Source organism: Neolamprologus multifasciatus, chromosome 15 (genome assembly GCF_963576455.1).
Source record: "Neolamprologus multifasciatus chromosome 15, fNeoMul1.2, whole genome shotgun sequence".
Taxonomy (NCBI): Eukaryota; Metazoa; Chordata; class Actinopteri; order Cichliformes; family Cichlidae; genus Neolamprologus; species Neolamprologus multifasciatus.
Genome location: NC_140453.1, coordinates 13,097,778 through 13,119,410, shown reverse-complemented (window position 1 = coordinate 13,119,410; position 21,633 = coordinate 13,097,778). Strand labels below are relative to the sequence as shown.

The 21,633-nt window shown below is 41.0% G+C and overlaps 1 protein-coding gene and 1 long non-coding RNA gene across 2 annotated transcripts in view; both read left to right on the top strand.

Moving 5' to 3' along the window:
• Positions 1-20,522, top strand: part of LOC146501726 (pleckstrin homology domain-containing family G member 1) — a 62,572-nt gene extending 42,050 nt beyond the window's left edge. The window contains 23 exon segments of the mRNA XM_085132004.1: positions 1,320-1,420; positions 3,675-3,744; positions 8,708-8,754; positions 10,883-11,036; positions 11,504-11,635; positions 12,358-12,459; positions 12,461-12,541; positions 12,640-12,735; positions 13,134-13,220; positions 14,005-14,038; positions 14,190-14,282; positions 14,417-14,478; positions 14,569-14,760; positions 14,912-15,031; positions 15,144-16,360; positions 16,362-16,960; positions 17,632-17,921; positions 17,923-18,031; positions 18,034-18,152; positions 18,154-18,177; positions 18,179-18,262; positions 18,264-18,416; positions 18,419-20,522. Coding sequence (XP_084988130.1) covers positions 1,320-1,420; positions 3,675-3,744; positions 8,708-8,754; positions 10,883-11,036; positions 11,504-11,635; positions 12,358-12,459; positions 12,461-12,541; positions 12,640-12,735; positions 13,134-13,220; positions 14,005-14,038; positions 14,190-14,282; positions 14,417-14,478; positions 14,569-14,760; positions 14,912-15,031; positions 15,144-16,360; positions 16,362-16,960; positions 17,632-17,921; positions 17,923-18,031; positions 18,034-18,152; positions 18,154-18,177; positions 18,179-18,262; positions 18,264-18,416; positions 18,419-18,622 — 4,170 coding nt within the window. The 3' untranslated portion in view covers positions 18,623-20,522.
• On the top strand, positions 3,751-8,027 carry LOC146501727 (uncharacterized). The gene is made up of 2 exons (XR_014869178.1): positions 3,751-7,889; positions 7,940-8,027. It is a non-coding gene; the product is annotated as an uncharacterized LOC146501727 (long non-coding RNA).
• Positions 20,523-21,633: the final 1,111 nt, after the last annotated feature.

Below are 21,633 nucleotides of genomic sequence, written 5' to 3'. Positions count from 1 at the left end.
TTTTGCCCAACAGCCAAAGGAAACATGGAGCACCATTAAAGATTAAATCCTGTAACTCAGTCACAAGCAAAAGGCTCTTTTAGATAAATTTTGTGTTTTTCAAATTCATTTTTTCTTGAATTTGGAGATGTTATTTCACTGTATACAAAAGAAGACACACATTGCCAAAACTGGGCCGGTCAAAAGGAAAATGCATAAATTTGATTTGGGGTTGAACTGTCGCTTTTCTAGATGAAATCTTTTGTGTTTATTTGCACTGCACTTCTCAGTAACTGCAGCAGTGTTGTGTTGGTTTTTAGTTGCATGCAGAACGGACAAGATCAGTTGATCTATTTGTTCCGTTCTTTTGAAATGTATATAAAGCAGTGAAAAGTCCCCGTGCAAAACACACAGCTCCATTCAATGCTGCTGCTCCCAGCTACCAGTCGATCTATCCTCCTCGCGTCACCTTTCTCTTTCTTTCTTCAGGCCAGATGGATATCTGGCAGTGCTGTTGTTTAATAGCAGTCATATGAGCACTCATCACTAATGTCACTGATGGAGGCGGTGATAAGCGCCACAGAGTTAAAGCTTCCTGAGGCGACATTTCTTTTTTTTTTATGTGTTAAAACTGTTCTTCCCAGCAACAGCCAGACAGTTTCAGGGCTAAAAGCTGTTGACCTGCTTTATCCTCTTATCAAAGTGTTGACACGAATCAGCAACAGAGGAAATTGGCTTTTAGTTGAACATAGTACACCAGGGTTAAGTGTTTTTACTATATTACTGCAGTTTAAATTGTTTAAAAGTAAGTTTGTTTGTTTTTGTTTTTTTTGGTTTTTTTTTTGGATTAAGGCATTAAAAGAACTGATTATGAAGAACCCCCAGTTAACCCATCACTCATTGGCTCATAACGGTGTGCCTTTATTCTGCAAAAGTAACATAGTTCATAAAATTTTTCCTATACATATTTTTTGATAACCTAAGAATGATATTTAAAAATAAATCAGATTCGTTTCAGTTATGGATTTGATGTTGGTTTTCCTAGCAGGTGTAGTTGTTCCCCAACAACCCTTTTTATTTATTTATTTTTTTGGAAAGGCTTCTTAAAAACCTATCAAAACCTATAACTTATAAGATCCACTCTAAAGATAAAGATCAGAGAGTCTGAGTGTGTCTGGATGTTGTCAGTATGATTCTGTTTCCAGAGTCAGCTGTCCAGGGGAGGTTGAAAGCTTCCGGTGTCTGCAAGAGTTTGTGGGTGGGCTGCTGTATGTGTGCCAAGGCTGGTCCCAATCAAGACGCCAACCTCCTAACAGACTGTTGCTTCTTTCTCTCTGCAGGACTACTTGGAGTGCATAAGTAACCAGTCTCGACTGGCCTTGAGCTCTGAGGATAAAAAGTCACTATTTGGCAACATCCAGGACATCTACCACTTTAACAGGTACAACACAGAGCGACAGACATAAGTCAGGAGAATATATTATAATGAATAAGAGTGTGTGGCATAAAGCAAAGACACTCAGATTTCCTATATTTGCTGGTTCTTGAATTTTTGGAGATCAGAAACGGAGATCATGTGTCGCTAAATAATTTGGATATTAAGTTATTGTGTTTCCTTATTTCACATAACACCCAGTCTTGGTTAAACGACTCTAATTTCTTCTCATATCATCGGGAATCTTACACTACTAAAATGACTCATTAGCCAAATATTGCAAAAGGAAAAATCATTTTAAATTACATTAAAATATATTATTTCCTCACAGGTATAACCATCTGTGTTATTTTAATGCATTCATTAGCAGCTCTGCTCATTTAAATTTTCGCCTCATGTTTGTACTTTTATGAGAGGTGTATATTATTTTATTAATTGTGTCTCTCATAATTCCCAGGATATGCTGGTGTAATTTCAACTATTCCTAAACATGTTTGACAGCATATTCAGGGGTTAAATACACAACATTTCAATTTTTCATCCATAATAGATTTGTGACTCTAACTATTTGCTGCTACTGCAATAAACCATTTAAAATGTGAGTTGCCTGACTGAAATTCAGTTTTACTTTGCTACTGAGTTCTGCGTTACAGATCTGTTTGTGCCACAGATGTTATTCTAATATCGAGAATATTATAAAATATCTCGATTAAATCTACTCTTTTTGTTATGGCATCGCTATGGTCTTAATGGAAAATTACGTTTATTTGGTGCCTCTCTGAAGGGATAATGAAATATCATAAGCATCTTCATGGTCTAAAAAATGATAACCAGCTTCTCACTTAGCTGTAAGATCATCCATCAGCTGCAAAATTTTGCAGTATCTGTTGGGATATAATGACATTAGCATTAAAATCAACCTGGATTTGCCGCAAAGCTTCTCTAAACGGCTTTGTCTCTCCACTCACCAGTCACTTTATTGGGTACACCTTGCTAGTACCTGGTTGAACCCCCTTCTGAACTGCCTTAATTTTGGTCCATGATGTCGTCACGCAGCTGTTGCACATTTGTCAGCTGCACATCTATAATGTGACTCTCCCGTTTCACTACATCTTATAGAGCAAAGGTGCTCTACTGGACTGAGATGTGGTGACTGTGGACTGTATACAGTGAACTCATTGTCATGGTCATGAAACCAGTTTTAGATGATTTGACGTGGCATGTTACCCTGCTGCAAGCACTCATTAGAAGATGAGTACACTGTGGTCAGCAGCAGTACTTAGGTAGGCCGTGGTGTTTTTAAAACAAAAAGTCAAATAGGTATTAAGGGACCCCCTAAACTGTTACATCACTGTCCGTCTGAATTGTTGATACAAGACGGGATGGATCCAGGCTTTCATGCCGATTACATTATATTCTGACCCTACCATCCAACAATTTTCCAGTCTTCCACTGTCTATTTGCATTTGTCCACATATATAAATGAACCGAGCTGCTGCCATGTGATTGGCTCTTTTTATGACCTCTTTGCCTTAAAGACCAACTGAACAGGTGTACCTAATAAAGTGGATGGTGAGCATAATGTGCCAGCAGCCTCCCGTCTCTCTTAGGCTCCACAAACAAAATCTACGGAACACTGAAAATGGACTGTGCCACCTGTTGTTGTTCTATGAAAGGCATTGTTGCAGCAGCCAGGCCTCTAGTGTGTGTGTGTTTGCGTGTGTGTGTGTGTGTGTAATCAGTCCCAGTCTGCATGCTTGTCACCTCTAGTACCGCTCCAGACTGTGTGTTTGAGTGTGTGAGTTTTGTATTCAGATGAGATGGCAGGTCCAGCATCAGTCATGGTGGTCTGGAGACACAAACATTCACTCCCACCTATTCATTTCTCAGCTGCCCCACACAGTCAAACTGGCCAGTAAACGGAAACATAAAAGCAGTTAAAAGAGGTCGCAATGACCTCATGTTTTAGCCATGAAACAATAACTTCAGGAGTGGCTGTTTCTTTCATTCTTTTTGTCCCTACACTGAATTTACAGCTGCACAACAGGAGCTCCCTGTTTGAATTCGCGGAAGTTCTGAATTTGTTCAGTGGCCTATCACCTCATTTTGAACACCGAGATTTTACTCAGCACAACTGTTGGAACAATGAACCACGGGAGAGTCATTTATATATGTGTGTATTCAAGGAAGAAACAAAAGAAGGTATAAAATGTAAAGCCCGGGAATACAGTGTTAACTGCTGTGAACTTTTTTGCTTCAGGGATCTTCTTCATGATCTTGAGAAGTGCAACGCAGACCCCGTGGCCATCGCAGAGTGCTTTGTATCCAAGGTAATCAGTAATCAGTTTCACTGTTCACAGTACTGGAAGTAACTGAATACATTTAGTCAAGTGCTGTACTTTTAGGTACTTGAGTACATACATTTTATAATACTTTATATTTTGCTTTTTACCCCCCACTGTATTTATTTAACAGCTATACTTGCTAGTTTCCAGCAAATGCAACATATTGTAATAGTTTAATGCTTTTTAGGCTTATACGAAGAAACAATGTCACAATTCAGATCTTTAGAAGTTGTCCTCTGAATATCTCAGATGCTTTAATTTATATAGCCATTGAGAGCCAAGCTTAACTATTGTTTATTTAACAGAATATCTAATATAAGAGAATACTGTGGAAAAACTAAAGATTTTGAATGAACTTTTACTTGCAGTGGAGTACTTTTGCTTAGTTTTATAGGTTTAAGTAAAGGTCCTAAGTACTACCCTGTACTGTCTGTTTCTTTGCTTGCAAGGGCTCTCCTCCTCTGCTTGTTGAAACCTGTCCATACAGCTGCTTTGGACACATGCACACGCACACAGAACAACATCCACGAGACAGAAAATGAGAAACTAGAAATGTGAAATTATAGATACCTTCCTCAAATCAGGTGATGACATTGCTAAAATGAACTTCCTAGAAAGTGCATTGAGGTAAGAAGCATTATTGTGCCGGTGCGAATGTCAGTTTTAAAAGCAACAGCTGGGCGGGGAGGAATGACAGCACCTAATCACCTTTTTGCTTAAGAGGGATAATTGTAGTTTTCATCGAGGAAAATGGACTCAGACTCTGCTGACGGTGTTAGAGGTCCTCTTTTCTGTATGATTCAGCTCCTGCTCTGTCTCTCGGTGCCCTACAAACTGGTGGCACGATTATGTCCCATTATAAAGTGCTGCATACCAGCACTTTGTATAAAACACTTTGCGTTCCCTCCCTTTCCTTCTGCAATTACATCCAAAACCGCAGAGCAACTGTCTGACCATGTACACACAAAAAAAGTCACAGTTAGTGTCACAGACTCTCTAAATGCAGCAACTGTTGTTGAGACAAGCTGGTTTTATGGCTGCATAATTAACTGAGAGCTATAAACAAACCAGCCTCATGACATCTTGCAACCAGCTGATTAATCTTACAGTTAGCAAAAAGAGGTCTCAAAATAAAATGGCATTCATGTAGAGAAAAGAAGCTTTTTGTTGATGTCTTGGTGTCAGAGGATTGTACTGCTTGCTTTCAAATGTGCAAAGTTGATTTTTTTAAAAATCGTGCAATATTTATTGGTTGTTTGTGCAGTGGATAAATTGGGAGACAGCCAGCTTGAGAGCAAGCCTCGGGCTTCTGAAAACACATCCGTACTGCTGACGTACTGCTCTCGTGAGACTCGCAGATACCCATTAAAACCATTTAAAATATTCTGTTTTTACTGGAAGTGGTAGCAGGTTCCTGCCCCGTCTTGTTGTCAGCATTTCTGAACACGGTTTAATTATGGTTGTACGGCAATATGTAAAGCTTCCTCTTCTTCTCACAAAACGCCAGAAATTTCCTGCTCATATCTAACTGGTTGATTGATTCAACTGGTTTCTCTTAAAATGTGTATGGGCATTATAGTTTTACACCCTATTACTAAACCTTAAAGGTTGAAAGCACTACATTTTCACCTTGAAGGGACTAAAACTAGCAATGGACTTGCACTTCTGATGTTAGAGTTAAACCCGGGCGCTAACAGTCTCACATTAGGCTCTTCTGTTTAGTGATATTTGTATTGAGAGTGGCTCAAAACGCTTGTTACTGATATTTATTCATGTCTGGATTTCAGTGTGTGTTTGTTTTTAAAGGATTTAGTTTAGTGTAGATTTGTCATCAAGTAGCTTTAATACAGTTGTATAGGGGGGTGGTCAAGAGTTGGACCAGCACCTGGAAATGTTTAGTCTCCACTGACCAACCCACTACTCTAACATTAAGAAGCCACAGTTAGAGCTCTGTGTGTGTGTGCATGTGTCCTCATGATATCACAGGCTTCTGGTAAATGGGTTGTAGCTCAAATTCCACTTTATTGCTAAAAAAAGGTTGGTCAAGGTTTCAAAGACCCCGGAAAACTGCTAAACCTCTCTTTCGCTATCTACAGTGAAATGCACACACTCAGAGACGCACCCAAACACTGCTAATACCTTTCTAGTCTCAGCAGCCAAGGATCACATGCAAGCACAATGTTTGAAGAGGAGACAGATCTAGCTGTAAATCTCCGTCTCTCCCTTCTGGATAATTGGCTATCTATCCTCATGTTCTGTTCTGTTTGACTAAATCTTCGCTCTGCTATGTGTTGAGTAAGCCTTTAAAGCATTTTATGGGTTGCTACATGCTGACTGAAGCAAAGAGAGAACAATTACACTGAATTTTTTTGGTCCTAATGATCCTCTGAGTTCAGCGCATACCTGATGACTCACTGTGACCAGTCCGGTCTCGTAACAATAAAACCTGCAGCTTTATTACCTTGCTATTAAAGTGATGAGTGGGCGCGTAGCCATCTATCAAACTTAAACTTTTTCTGTCTCCCTGCATACCGATTAGTGGCCGCAGTTCAAATAAGTACAAGTCTTTTCTGTGTAATTTGAATCTTGATCTCTCAGAGAGGGGTGTTTATTTTTCGTGATGTGAAGCACCTTAAAGTTAATAACTTTTGGATATTTTGACATGATGAGTATATGATTTTAAGATGGCTTGTATGTATTTTAAAGGATAGTGTATTATAGGCACGAGTTATTTCAAGGCCTTCTGGTTTCCTGGTTAGGTTCAAAGAGTGTGCACGGACGGGTGTTTTTTGGCATGTCTGCGCTCATGCCTGCGCTCCAAAATTTATATTCTAAAGCAGACGTTATGCACTTTGTGGTCTTGTGTTCACAGTGCAGGAGGATATTAGGAGTGTGTATTAGGAGTGTGTTGGTTTGTGTCATCAGAAATCGATGGTGGCACATCTGGTTGTGTTTAGGCCTGGTCTGTGGCGGCAGACTGCTGGAGACGTGGAGAAGAGCTCTGCTCTTCAATTAAGAAAGGTTCCCACGAAGCACCTCGGGCCAACAAATCATGGGAGGATGTCTGTGTTTTTATGTACGTGTTCTTCTGTTCAGTATATTTTGGTGGGATATACTGTGTGCATGAGGTAGATTGACTCTTTGCTTCCAGCTGATTGGACGTCGTATTAAGTTCAAATCAAAACACGCACACATCCAAAGTGGGTACGTGCTCGAAGTTTATTAAGAATCCAGCGATCACATTGTCCTGGTTCATAATGTGCACTCTGTCACACATGCGCAGAGCAAACGTCTTCTGCATGTTTATGCTAACACTTCCTGAAAGCTGTACACATCCTGCACCCTACTAGTGATTACAGACACAGTTACATTCTCACGTTACGCAAGACAAACAAGTTTATCACAAGGCCTCCAAGAGAATATGATAAAGGGGAGCAATGAAGAGGAAGCGCTTGCAGGGAGAAAGGAGGGATAGAGGAGAAGAGAATATCCATAAGAGATTGGTGATGAGAAGATATCAAAATGTGTTGTAGAAATAATCGTCAGGAGCAGGCGGGGATGATGGGAGGATGAGAGCAAAGGGGTTTAGACTGGCTTTGATAACTCATGCTGTCTTTGATGTCTTTGATGTTCAGGGAGGTATGCGAGGTGGGAAAAGTCTCAGTTAAAAGGGAGGTGGGTAAGGTACGAGGGGATATTTAATCTGAGTGCTCAGGGCTGTTGGGATAAACAGAGAATTAAAGGCCAGGATGGAAGCTAATCATAAGCTACAGGGATGAGGTTCAATTAGGATCAGTGAACGAAGGAAGAGTGGAAGCCTTGTCTGTGGGCTTTAAGTAAACATGAAATAACCCAATTCATCATAGTGGACACAATCCACTGCAGATGTATTATAACCACTGATTAAACAAGAGAAAAAGCATGTGGATACATATTGACCTGTAAGGGATTATGCAGTACCACAGCTTTCCTGTCTGAGCCCATTTAATCACAGCCACACATACTTTAAGTTACTGCTAATAATTTGGCTAGTAGTGCTGCTGGGTTTAATTTGAATGTATTCGCTCTTGTGTCGTGTGTTTTCAAATCCTATCTGCATGATATGAAAACCCATTAGAGCCATCTTCCTTGTCTTCCTCAACAAGCTTTGCTTTTTGACTTTCTGCCCTACATAAACAAGATTTTTGTTTTAATCACTATCTTGCTTTAAAATCTGTATTTTCACAGAGAAGTTATTGCTCTGAGAAACAGAGCAGCACAGTTTGTTTTTTTTTTTAATCCAGTCTTCAAATAAAACTATAATAGCACCAAGGAGTTGTGCAACACTGACAAAAACAAATGCCGACCTCGTGTGACTGTTGTGAGTCAGCTTATTCTTTTTTCAAAGACCTAAAATGGGCAGACAGACATGATATTATTAGTAAATTGCACAAATCCAGACCAAATGCTCAGAGGTGTGATTGTTCTCCTCACAGACTTACAAGATATTTCGCTACCACATAATAAAGTGTCAAAAAAACAGTCAAAGCAAACTCCACAGTATCTCAACAACTATGCAGTTGCCAGTGCCATAAAATCCGGGCATTAATTCCCCTCCCCTTTCATCTGGTATCATCATCAGGTAAGCTTTGGTTAATACCCCTAAAATTATATACTTTCCCATCGGCTGTTGATGACATGGTGGACTTTACACCTGCTAAGTTGCTCTGTGTTAGCATTTTTATTGTTGGCTTCTTACCATTATCAACACCAGCATTTAACTCAAAGTACAGGTTTGTGCTTTCGCTTTGCTATGCACCTTCATGCATCCACTAAGATACAGTGCCAACAAGTGTGACATGACTTCATACCGTCTGACACGTTTCTCCTCTACACTCCTCAGTCTGTCTCGTTTCATGTTACAAAGCTGCATCGACTAATTTGCTCTTTTTGTTGTTGTGTTTTACAGAGTCAGGAGTTCCACATTTATACCCAGTACTGCACCAACTACCCACGGTGAGAAAGCTACGCCCTGTGTGTGAGACCAACCACGCTTATTCACTAATGGGGCCCACTGTAGAATTGTAAAGTCATCCTGATCTCACCTTCACATGCCATCGTCCCAGCATCTCACATAGCTCTATTGTGTATGTTGTTCAATGCATTACCTTATCCCCCCTTTCTGATGAGCTGACACTCTCTATAGAAGCCTCCTCAGCAGGAGTCAGAGTGTCTACTGTCAGTTGTGCCTCAAGGTCTCTCTAAATCCCTCCCTTCTTTCAGTTTTTTCTTCTTTTCCTTTATTGGTGTCCTATTGACAGAGTTACAGCCCACATACTGACAGACAGGGTATTAAAGTTGTCACCTTATCATAGCTAATGCTGTTAATGTTTTATCCTGCTTTGTCTGAGTGCCTCAGTTCCATGGGACACCTGTGTGTTATAATGTACGGGGCTTTTTGTGTCAATTTCTATATTGTGTGTAATTAAATGAACTGAAATATGAAGCAGTTCTTCCTGCCATGACACAGTGCACCTTTAAAACACTGATAAAAAGGCATAAGAAGGAGGAAATGCATACAATCTAATGATGACTAATTGAATGTTCTGTGTGTGTGTGTGGGGGGGGGGTCTGTTGTCAGCTGTTTAAGATGGACTTTCTCCTACATCCACACCACAGCTGGTGACCCCTATCAAGGTCACACACGACACACACAGACTCATACACAGACTGGGAGACACTTACATATGCACAGACACGCACACACACACGAGCTGTAGATGTATCATGGTCACACTGAGCTCAGAGGTCAGGTTTCCTCCAGAACAATGTGAGGCCTGTGTGGAGCTGCGCTGGAATTTAGACATGCAGACATGCACATGAGTGCACACACACTTACACAAGACACAGAAGAAAGAGACAAGTTCACAACTGTCTTCCTCTGTCTTTTTCCACTGTGCGTGTGTGTACACATAAACTCAAACACATACAGCCTCCATTGGGTAGTGAAAAAGTTCTTTATTCTTCAGTAGGTCAGACAGCAAATGAGCTCCACCGAGCAGTAAATGTGGTTTTACGAGCCTGTAGAGTGGTACAATATGTTGCAAAAATTAGTTGATACAGGCCAAGCTAACAATAAAAGCATCAATAACGCAAATAAAAACTGATATTTGAGATTCTGGCCCTATTTTTGAATAAAAGACTCAGCAGACCGGGCAGCATTTTTCCAACCTTCTGTTGAACAGTTTTGGCAAGGCTGTGCCAGTTGTAGGCTCGGGTTTCTGTTCTTATCTTAAACAAGTGGCAACCAGTGTGGCCTTCTGCTGATTTGGCTCATCTGCTTCAACGTTGTGCATTCAGAGATGCTCTTCTGCATGCCATGGCTGTAGGGAGTGGTAATCGCCTTGAAGCAGTCTTTCCACTCCGAAAACTGCCACTCACTTTGTATTTTCTCTTTTTTCTGACTGTTGCCTGTAAAGCCTAGAGATGGTTGATCAGTAGATCTGGTATTGCTGAAATACTCAGCTCAATCCAAACAACTATGCTATGTTCAAAATCCTCATTCTGATGCTTGATTTGAAGATCAGCAAATCAAGCAATGCCTAAATGCATTAAGTTGCTGCCATGTCATTGACTGATTAGATAGTGTTAATGAGCAGTTGAACAAGTGTACTTAATAAAATGCCCAATGACTGTAGCATGATAGCGGGACACAAATTTGGCTTATTTTTGTATGTGTTTGCAAATATACGTGCACACAGTGTATGGCTGCCAGAGCTTCAAGAATAATAAACCTCATGGAAAAAGTACACATAACAGCTCAGATATCATATTGTGTATTAATTTACATACCTCACCGTGTTATTCAGAATTAGCATAATATTAATTTAACCACGTTGTTCAAGCGAAAAAGTGAAAGAGAATCTCTCAGTCCTCCTTAAATGTTTTTATCAGGGCACATACTGATCCCTGTTATGTCTCTCACTCTTGGTTAATAATCCCTTTGTGTTTGGGTGATTTTTTTTTTTTTTTTTTTTTTTTCCCCCCCCTCCTTCAGTTTTACTTCACAGCTCTCACTCGTCATCGCTGTCAAATTACAGTTTCCTGCAATTCTCATCTTATTTGCTGCTTTTTGTCTCCACAGGTCGGTTGCTGTGCTCACAGAATGCATGAGAAACAAGGCGTTGGCCAAGTTTTTCCGCGGCGAGCGCCAAGAATCTCTGAGGCACTCCTTGCCCCTGGGCTCCTACCTGCTCAAGCCAGTGCAGAGAATCCTCAAGTACCATCTACTATTGCATGTACGTCTTTTGCGCACGCGCACGCGCGCACACACACACACACACCAACACACACACACACACACACACACACACACACACACACCACACACACGTCATCCAAACAGTTAGTCTTTACCCACAAAAAATGTGAGTGCAGCCATAATTATTATTATTATTTTTTTTTTTTAACTTATACCAGTGCGAATGCATGTCTACAGCTAAGTTACTAAGCTGAGATTCCAGCCCACCTCTGATGGAGAAGCCAAATGTTTAGACATATGGTGCTCAGTATGCATGTTCCTGTGTGTCTGTGTTGTTGCATTACACTGCATGCATTGTTGTTATGAACACAAAACAAAACATAGTAGTATGAACATGCTCGTGAATGTTTTGCTTTCATTGTGCGCAAATTCCAATTGGCAGCATTTAAAAAATATATTTATTTATTTATTTATTTATTTAACTTATTTGTGCCACCTGTGCAGGAGATAGCCAACCACATGGAGAAGGACACGGAGACCTATGAGGTCGTACAGGAAGCCATAGACACCATGCAGAGAGTGGCGTGGCACATCAATGACATGAAGAGGAAGCACGAGCACGCTGTGAGGTTGCAGGTACAGCGAGCTCTCTCACATACGTTAAAATCACGACCGAACCTTTCCATAAATCATTACATGGATGACGTGTGATGGCGTCTCCTGCGTGCGTTCCACAAGTAAACAGCTACAATACTTTGAAAACCTTTCAAGGAACAAATTGTTTTAGGGTTCTGCGCAACAGTTATGTGAACTCCAGGTTTGAGTCGGCCAAGGCCCCGATGCTCCCCGCATCTTACACAAGTCAGTGCATTTTCCACTGGGCTAATGATGGCCTTGCATAAGGAAGACACATAAAAGGGAAGCTTGTTTCTTTTATCTGCTCGGGGGACAGAATGGTCTGATGAATGCAGGAATGTGGGGGAACAATTTCCGTAAGAGTCTGAAGGAAGTATTTGCTTCATAAAAATGGTCAGTTTATGCTTGTTTTTCTTCTGTTTTGTAATTTTCTTCCCTTTTAATTTTCTAAACATTTATTTAGGCTTCAGTGTGTTTGTCCTTCCACCCAGTAACCTTGTTCAAGTCATTTAACATTTTCCTCCGTATTTCTTGTTTTTTTTTGATAAGTTGAGTTGTCTCATCGTATTTATTTTTTGTGCTCCAGTTTTGCAACACAAATATGTTTAGTTTTTTCTTAGTTTTTTTTTCCCAATTTCGTCACAAGGGCATGATTGTGTGTCCCCCTTCTTGCTGTTACCATATTTAACCCTCGTTACTCTGTAACCCTGTGATTGCTGCAGGAAATCCAGAGCCTTCTTACCAACTGGAAGGGCCCTGATCTGATTGGCTATGGAGAGCTGGTCCTTGAAGGAACATTCGTCTGCAGCGTGCCAAAAAATGAAACGAACACTCTTCCTCTTTGACAAACTTCTATTAATAACTAAGAAACGAGAAGAAACCTACACGTACAAGGCTCACATCCTGGTCAGTGGCGCAGCTTGAAGAACTTCATGCCCTGAAGAAATGCTAAGTTAATGCTTGTGCTCCGTATTCTAACACTACTTCCTGCCTGTCTCTTGTAGTGCTGTAATCTGATGCTGGGTGGAAGTCATCCCTAAAGAACCACTGAGTTCAGTGTGTTTCACTACAAGAACCCCAAACTACAACACACAGTCCAGGTATAGCAACATTACATAAGGAGAAGACATATCAAACCAGACACCAAACACCTTTTGATTTAATTACACGTTTGAAAATGTAGCTACGAGCAACATTGTGCATGTCAGAAGTTGTGATGGTTGTCGCGTCGTGATTTGCAGCTGTCTTATTGTTTTGTATTTAGTCCCAGGCTCACGTCACGGAGCTGTTCAGACACGTAGACTGTTTAAAGGCTAACGGTAGCCATTGTTGTTTCCTAATAACTGTTTTTTGACGAGCGCTGAAAAAGAAAGCTAATATGTGTTATGCAACAAAGCTGCTCTCCAGTTCTTAAGGATTTAACCCAAACCTTTTGAACTGTATTTAAAATACATGTATGAGATTATCTCTTCTGTGATGTTGTGCTATCTGCCCGCAGGCTAAATCCCAGCAAGACAAACGCATGTGGATCTTACACCTCAAGAGACTCATACTTGAAAACCATCCTGCCAAAATCCCTGCCAAGGTAAGAGGAGCTTGTCTCCTGACAGGCCCCATCTTTATTCAAAGATTTCGTAAGTGCTCTGAGCGGGATGTGCTGAAAAATGTCACTCCCTCCTACTCACTCCATCTCTCTTACTTTCTCATACTCCCTTATCCACCTATCCTGCTTTTACACTTTCTAGCATGTTCCTATCAGCATTCATCATCAGTTTTTAATGATCAGAATTATTTTTATTCTATGTTATTCTGTTTTGGCTTTTTTTGTTATGTTTTACTGAGATTATTCCTAAATTTTTGTATTTTATTTTAAGTTGTAAGTAAAGAATATTTATGGAGCACTTTGTAGCTACACATCTGTGAAAAGCACTTTAAACATAAACTTTACTTTATTTTGTATCTCTTCATCTGGCTTTTGACATGTGCAGCAAAAACTAAGGCTTTTCAGAGAAAGTAAAGAGTTTCCACGAAGAGGCTCCTTTGATAAGTTTCAAGTTGAACTGTATAGTGAATACAGTAATATGGTGCCACCTAGTGTCAAAATGCATTGAAATAAATGCATGCATTTTTTTCTAATCCAAAATTGTCTTCTTGCAGTTCTACTAAAGTAGTTGAATTGTAATTAATTTAATAATTATTATCAACAATTCAATATTCTTGCATTCAAAGCAAAAAAAAGGGAAAATTATTGAGAAAAGAACCTCAGCAAAGCACTAAATTTCTAATGCAGCTTATCAAAAAAGACTCAATTGCAACAAAGTTATTCGAAAGTCATCCTAAAATTTTTTGTTGTCATTTCTGAATTCCAGGCCAAACAAGCTATTTTGGAAATGGATGCGACACGTAAGTACCAATTTCTAAATTAGTGATAACTTATTAAAATTGTACTTTTGGTATATTTTAGTCTAATGTTCTTTTTGCTGCAGGTATAAAAAAAAAATTCTAATTCATTTATCACTTATTTGTTTTCCTCTACTGCCAATTTTTTCCCCAGATCATCCCGGGTTTCACTATACCCCCGACGGTGAAAAGAAGGATTCCCCTCAAACCAAGGAAGGCCCCACTCCTCGTAGAGGGCGCAGGAAAGGTGAGAAAAGTCTCAGTCAATATTGTGTTGAGCAAAAATTATGTTTCATAGCTTAGTGTGTAAAATAAATACAAATGAAAGGAATTGAACACACGTCTAAAATTTATCATATATTTATTTTTCTGTCTTCCCAGAACCTCTGTCCAAATTACTGAAGAATGCTAAGCAGAATGCAGCCAATGCAGACGGTGAAAAAGTGAGTCATGCAAAGACAAACCAGGAGTCGGTGTACACACACTTGTGAACAAATTTTACTTAACCCAAAATGTGTTCCTTCTCCATGCAGCGAACAAGTCTAGGTGCCACACTGCTTTCTCCAGTGTCCCAGCTGGCTCTGGGCACAATTGGCCGCAGCCGTAGCCTCATCAACCAATCACAGGAGTCCTTAGATCCTGGCGATCACTATGACCACAGTGACCGGGAGGAAGGGGAGGAGTCACATCAGCAGGACGCTGACGATGAGGATGACAGTGGTCTGGTGGGTTTTGGCTACCTATAGTTGTGCACTATATTTAAATTTGCCAAAAATATCCCTGTGAAATTCGGGGTTACATGGAAATCCCCCAGTTTGTTTCCATGTTAATCCAGTCTTTCAAACATATTGGTAATACTCTAAATTCTGCATTCAGGGAGGCGGAAAGAGGCTGCGGGTGCCTGGCAAAGGCAGTAGAAAGAGGCTGAACCCTCAGGCTTCTGTTGATAGCATTGAACAGTGGAAAGCTTTCAACATGAGTTCAGCAGACCTACAGGTACAGTATCAATTTGGAGCTAATGAGAGATGCAATATAAAATTGTACTGGATCTCAGATTTTTCAGCTGCTTCAGTCACATGCAATACAAATGATCTCTGCTGTCCTTCAGAGAGCCAGAGAATCCCTTGTACGGGACGGAAGTCACCACCCACCACTCCTCAGGACACCACATGTGACAGAGGAGCCTCCAGACTCCCCCATTCCCTCTGTAATAGTAACAGAAAGTGACCCGTCAGTGAGGAACATTTGGGCAGACCATCAGGCTCGCAGGGCAATGTTCCCCACCCGCCAGAGAACAATGCAGCCTGACGATGAAGACGAGGACATCTACCAGATGTTTGTTCCCACAGAGCCAAATGGACAAGAGCCAGAGGTGCCTTCAGAGAGATCAGAAGCTACCTCATCGCCAAGGACCGCTCGGCCCTGCAGCTGGCATGTTGAACAGGTGCCCACGGTGCAGGTTGAACCTCCACCCAGCGGTAGCAGAGTCCTGCGGAGGGCAAGCAGTGCCGGAGAGAAGGCTACAGAGCCTCGAGAGAGCCCCGAAGATGACCAGGCCGGTCACAGCAACCTGGAAGTGATCCACACTGAATCATCCAGCAATGATATATCTGGATCATCCTCAGCTGAGCAGCTGACAATGGATGATATTGAAAATGTTTATGACAATATCAGCTATGAGGACCTAAAGAGCATGGGACTCATCAGAAGAGACCCTGAAGAAAGCCAGTCGCAGAAAGATGCTTCTACAGATCCACAGCGTTCCCAGAGTGAGGCAGAGAGAGCAGTCAATGTTCCAGAGGTCAAAGAGTCTATGTCCAAACCAGACAGTTTGCCAGAGGACCATAAGTCACTAACACAAGAGGGGAAGTCATTTGGGACATGTGAACTCAAATAGTGGAGGAGGAGAATAGTCTATGACACAATCTGTTTTAGGGATCCGCCATCAACCAAGGTCGTGGAAAAAAATGAAGGTGATAAATTAAAAGAAGATAGGGACAGTGTGCTGCTTAGAGCATTTGTTTCTGAGCAGAGCTCCCACTTTAGAGAGGATGAAGGACCAGCCCCCTGCCTTGCCCCATGTTCTTCTGAGCCCGATTTTTCGTCTTCTTCCACCTCTGAGACCTTTTCTCAGAGCTCACAGAAAGGAGATAAGATGTCTGAGCAGGTCGATGAACTCTGGAACGACTTGGAAAACTACATCAAGAAAAACGAGAAGAAAGCTGATCGACTTCCTGCTGCATTCCCAGTGAGTGCCAGCGAGTCGCCGAAGAAGACCTCGTCTGTCAAAAAAAGCCCTGTGAAGAGCACTCCTGTAAAATACTCCTGCAGCCTGTGCACCCACCAGTTCCCCAACACATCAACCTAAGCCCCCACCAGTCACTGCCACACTCTCATTCACCATCCCAGTTATCAACCTTCCTGAACAAAGTGAAGGTACCACTGAAGAAGAAACCCACAGCCCTTCTCCTGCATCACGCCCCCTTCCTGTCATCCCAGAGCCCGCCCCAGGAACCGTGAAGAGCATCCGCAACCGACTGGCTCGTCTAAGCAGCGGCAGCTTTCGCCTGGAGGATGACGATCTGGTGGAGCTTCCCCAGCGAAACATCTCTCAGAGAGAAAATTCCCTCAAGGACCTTCACAGTTTGTTCCCTAGGGGAGCTGGCAGGTCTGGATTCACCCTGGCATCCTCCTCTCTCCTTCTGGGTGAGTCTGTGGACTTTCCCCTGGAACTGATGGACAAAACTAAGAGCCGTGTGTTCCTCATGGCACGCCAGTATAGCCAGAAGATTAAGAAAGCAAACCAGCTGCTTCGCATGAGGAGCATGGACCCTGGAGACTCTTGCAGTCGGGCCAGAGCAGAGAAGAAACAGAAAGACCTCGCAGCCATCTTAGAGGAGAAGAAACAAGGAGGTGCAGCCATAGGTAAAAAATAATAATAATAATTCTCAGATGCTAGAGTATAGGTTTAAATTTGTTTCCATTTTGTGTTTCAGTGGGTAGAAATCTGTAGATCACCTATTCAAATAGCCATAATTTGACAATACAGCCCTTCTCTGGCAGCTCTCCTCTCTAACCAGACCAGCACAAACAAATGCAGTCACTTCATATGTGAATGATGTAGTACACAACGAAAATATGTGAATTTCTTCTCCTGCACAGGAGAAGAAATGCGAGCTTGGAATTCAGCTTGAGGCCAATACAGTTACAATGTCCCCATCTCTGACATATTTTGCCAGCAGGCCCTCTTTTAACATATCCAGCTGGAATAGCAGTTGATTCAAGTTTTTCATTGTCTCAATGGATTCACTTTTAAAACAACCGATAGGATTTTTTTTAATGAAATGCCAATGATTGGCCAAAGCTGAGCTATAGATATCTAGTTTCCTATTGAGACCACTTAAATTATATTATGTTGAAGTTATTATTGAATATTTGTCCAGTGAGAGACAAAAATCTGAGTTTTAAGATGCTCAAAATATGGTTGAGCAAAAAATGGTGCCTTTATTGCTATAACAGTGCTGTGTAGTTTATGAACAAAATGCAAACATGCCTCTCAACACTTCTTTTGCATCATTTTTTCCTCCCATCTTAAGGTGCAAGGATAGCAGAGTACTCCCATCTGTATGACCAGGTGATGTTTAAAGATTCCTCCAGTCCAACCTCTGCTACCCCACATCACTCCCATCCAGGTCTGTCATCTTCTCCGTCCATGCCTGAGACTTCTCTGGAAGAGGACTGGCTCCACTCTACCTACAGCAACGGAGAGCTTGCCAGCTTTGTCTCCTCGTCTAGCGTGTTGTGGAGAGAGGCTCGAGCATCTTCTACCCCTCAGCGCAGGCCTTACTTCAGCCTGCTCCACCCCTTCTTTCTTCCCTCCATCTCCGACCACTCCACCGGCACAGAGATGGAGCTCATGCATTTCCGCGCCTATTGAGAAGAAGAGAGCACGTTACAAGCTCGCATTAAGAGACATACCTTCCTTTAATGCACCATCTTTGCCCGCAAGAGTCCTCCCCTGTCTGCTCAGTCAGTCAGTTCTACTGGCAGCCAACACTAGGAGAAGTCTGGACTTAAATGTAACGGACTCGTTGTGGATCGATCCACAAACAGTACTTCATGGTCCAAGTCTAGGCCGAGCATGGCCGGCAAAGTAGCCTCCCAGAGCGGTCTACCCAGGGGCTTTCAGACCTCACTTTACACGATGGCCAAAAAGTGGTGGTCCTGAAATCGGGCTTCTGCACTGAGCATACTCACCGCTACCCAGAACTACTTGGCCAACTTCAAGGACAATGGGGAAGATGACGATGACTATGTCCGATATCCGCTCAGAGGATGAGAGTGAACACAGCGTGACAGGTTGTCGCAGAAGAACTGCAGCTCAGCCGCTCTTGCCGTCAGAATCGGGGCGTTATCCAGTCTCAGAGTCTACCGTGCACCACAATCCGCTCCTGCGCCCCGCTGAGACCTTTGGACCACGAGCATTTGGAAAAATACCTGTGGAACGAGCCGCAGCAGAGCCAGCCCAACATCGTCCAGTCTCTGAGGGAGAAGTTTCAGTGTCTGAGCTCAGCAGCTTATGCCTGAAGACTGTGTGTCAACTAACAAGCCAATCTATATCAACAAAGGGAACAATGCTGCTTGGCCTTGACTGCCCTACATCTTAAAACACAAAGAAATGTAAAGCAAATATAGACACAACTCTCAGTGTAGATCAGCCATATTTGTAATGACATGTTAATGCCTTCGCCTTCTGTTACAGGTGCTTTGAAGTTTAACATAATAGGTGACCAATTAAACGGTCCAAAAACGCCACATCAAAGCTTGCATGTAAGCTGCCTTAGCACTTCCAGAGATCGGGTGTGGGTGAGGGGTCGCTAGAACAAAGCAAAGTTCCTCAATTGTCTGTAAAAGGAGTCCAGTGTGACTGAAAAGATTTTAATATTCAAACTCTTTGATTGCTTTTTGTGTTGAACCTTGTAGACATAACTGGTGTCATATGAACTGTTGTACAGTAGTTCAGGATACTGACTGAAATGTACTCTCTTCTGTGCTCAAGGTCTTAGACTTAAACTCAAACATCTAGTGGACAGATTGTGACCACCACCATGCCAGAAGTAGCTCTTCAGTGGTGTTCTTAAGGTTAATTTTAACTGCACTTTCATCTCTAGTTAATATTTACCTATATAGGAGAGGTGACCCAGATTCATGGCTAGTTTAAAAAAAAAAAATTGCTTACACTATCAAACAGTTCCAAACAAGCAGCTTTACAAATATACAGTTCAGATTCGCAGTCTTCACATGTGCTACTCAGGCTAGTTTTTCACCTTTAGGTGGCTAATACAAGACCCAATAGGTTAAGTATGACTAAACATAGACTTGTAAGTCTATTTGAAGTTGTTGTACGTCACTCTGCCTACCACCTTTCTAGGGTATCGTGCTTTAAAAATTGAGAAGATGCTGATATTTTAGATGATCAATAAGAAATATAGGATTAAATATTTATTTTGAATCTGTGAGCAAATCGGAAATGTTTTTTACGTGTTAATGTCTGGGGCCATCCATCGTGCACAGCTTAAATGTTCATCTCAATAAATAAATTGTGCGTGTGTGTGGATTTATTTTTTTTATATTATAATTTAACCTTTGCTTTTAAGGAGGACCACAAAGGAAAGGATTAAGGAGATTTACTACAGTACTGTATATGGTGTAGTTTTGTTTTTTTTAATTGATCATCATCTGTTTGTTTACCTAGTTTACGTCTTGGGACGCTCCCAACTGTCACACTACTGATATTACATCCTCACTCCCAGAAAGGTCACCTCGACAATTCGTCACACATTTGTTTTTCTTTCCCATCAAAGCAAACCCAAGATTTATGCCACATTTCGTTTAATTTCTGAATGTCCTATTTATTTGAAAGCATCCCTCTGTTACTGCCCCGTGTCACTATTACTGCGAGCCACCGACTGGTTGTAAATGAAAGAATATATTTATTGAAAGAGTTTTATTATTATTTAGGAGCTCACAAAATTTGTATCAAATACTGTGAATATTATCCGAAAATGCTTCTATCACGCACTGCTTGATAAATACTCACGAAAAAGAAAACCCCACAAACATTTAAAAAGCACAAGATCGTGGCCTGTTGTTCATGTCAGGAAAACTGCGTCAAACACAAGTTAGGAATATGAAGTATTTTTGTTCCATTGTACATTTTCGTCCTGTTTCACTGGTGGGGATTGTCAGTTTTCATTTACTTTTTTTTCTTTTTTGCACTTTTTTTTGTCCTTTTTTTTTTTTTTTTTTACGTTGAATTTGTAAACACTTTGTAAAGATGTACATTTTAGGAATGTTATTCTTCTATGCCATAGTTATGCTTTTTAATGCTTTGATGTTTAAGTTAAGTCTACTGTATTTTTTTTAACTGGCTAGATGTCGTGGCTCAACAAACTATGTTTGAGGTAATAAATACAGATTGAACTCACCTTTGTGTGTGTGTGTGTGTGTGTGGTTTTTTTTCCCCCTCTTGTTATCTCACCACACTGAATAATAGGACTCACAGTGGTCAGGAAACTTTTTGTTGTGTACTATAGTTCTTATTAGCAGCAGAGCATTCATGTCATTTACTTAAGTAAAACTGTTTGCAATGGCAGAACACTTCCCAGCACTGAAAGGCACTTCCCGGCACTAATGGTATGACTTTCAAAATCCTACATCACCTCATTCTTAAGTTATTCCATTCACAAACTTATGTGTCCACTCTTCCTGGCCAGTTGACAACAATACCCCATTGAGCCTTTTATAGCTGAGCAGTCAAAACTAAGCCAAAATGCTAAAGTGTGTTTAAAACAGTTTAATAATAATAATAATAAAAACTACACCCCATGAACCTTTCAGCTGAGGTCTGGACTTTGACTGGCTCATCTCAGAAACTTGCTTCTTTTCTTTTTCAGCCATTGTATTGTAGAGTTGCTGTTGTGTTGGGACCTGTGTCCTGCATAACTCAAGTTGGCAAAGCTTTAGCTGTCAGACAGATGGCCTCACATTTGACTCTAGAATGCTTTGTTACACAGAGGAGTTCATGGTCAACTCAGTGACTGCAAGATGTCAAGGCCCTGTGACTGCAAAACAAGCCCAAATCATCACCCTTCCACCGCATACTTGACTTTTGGTTTGAGGTATGTTCAGATACAGCTTTGCAAATATAAACTATGCTTTTTTTTTTTTCTTTTTTTTATAAAGTAGAGGCTTTTCTTTTTCTTCCAAACATGTCATACTTGTTCCCTCTTTAATTCTTAAAGTAGGGTTGTACTTAGATTTCCACTCACTGCTTTCACTCTTCATTTGGCTTAGGTTTTTTGATAAATAAACATAACGGCATATGTCATGTTTTACAATTAATCTGAGGTTGTAGTTACCTAAACTTAAGATCTGTTAAGGACTAGATTATCCTGATATGTAAAACAGAATTTAAAGAGGGTGTACTTTCGTTTCACCATGACTTTGTAAATAAAAATATTTAATTCATTTGAAAATAAATGTGCTTGAAATGGAAATATCATCTCTAATATTATTATTCCAAGCAACTAATTTGT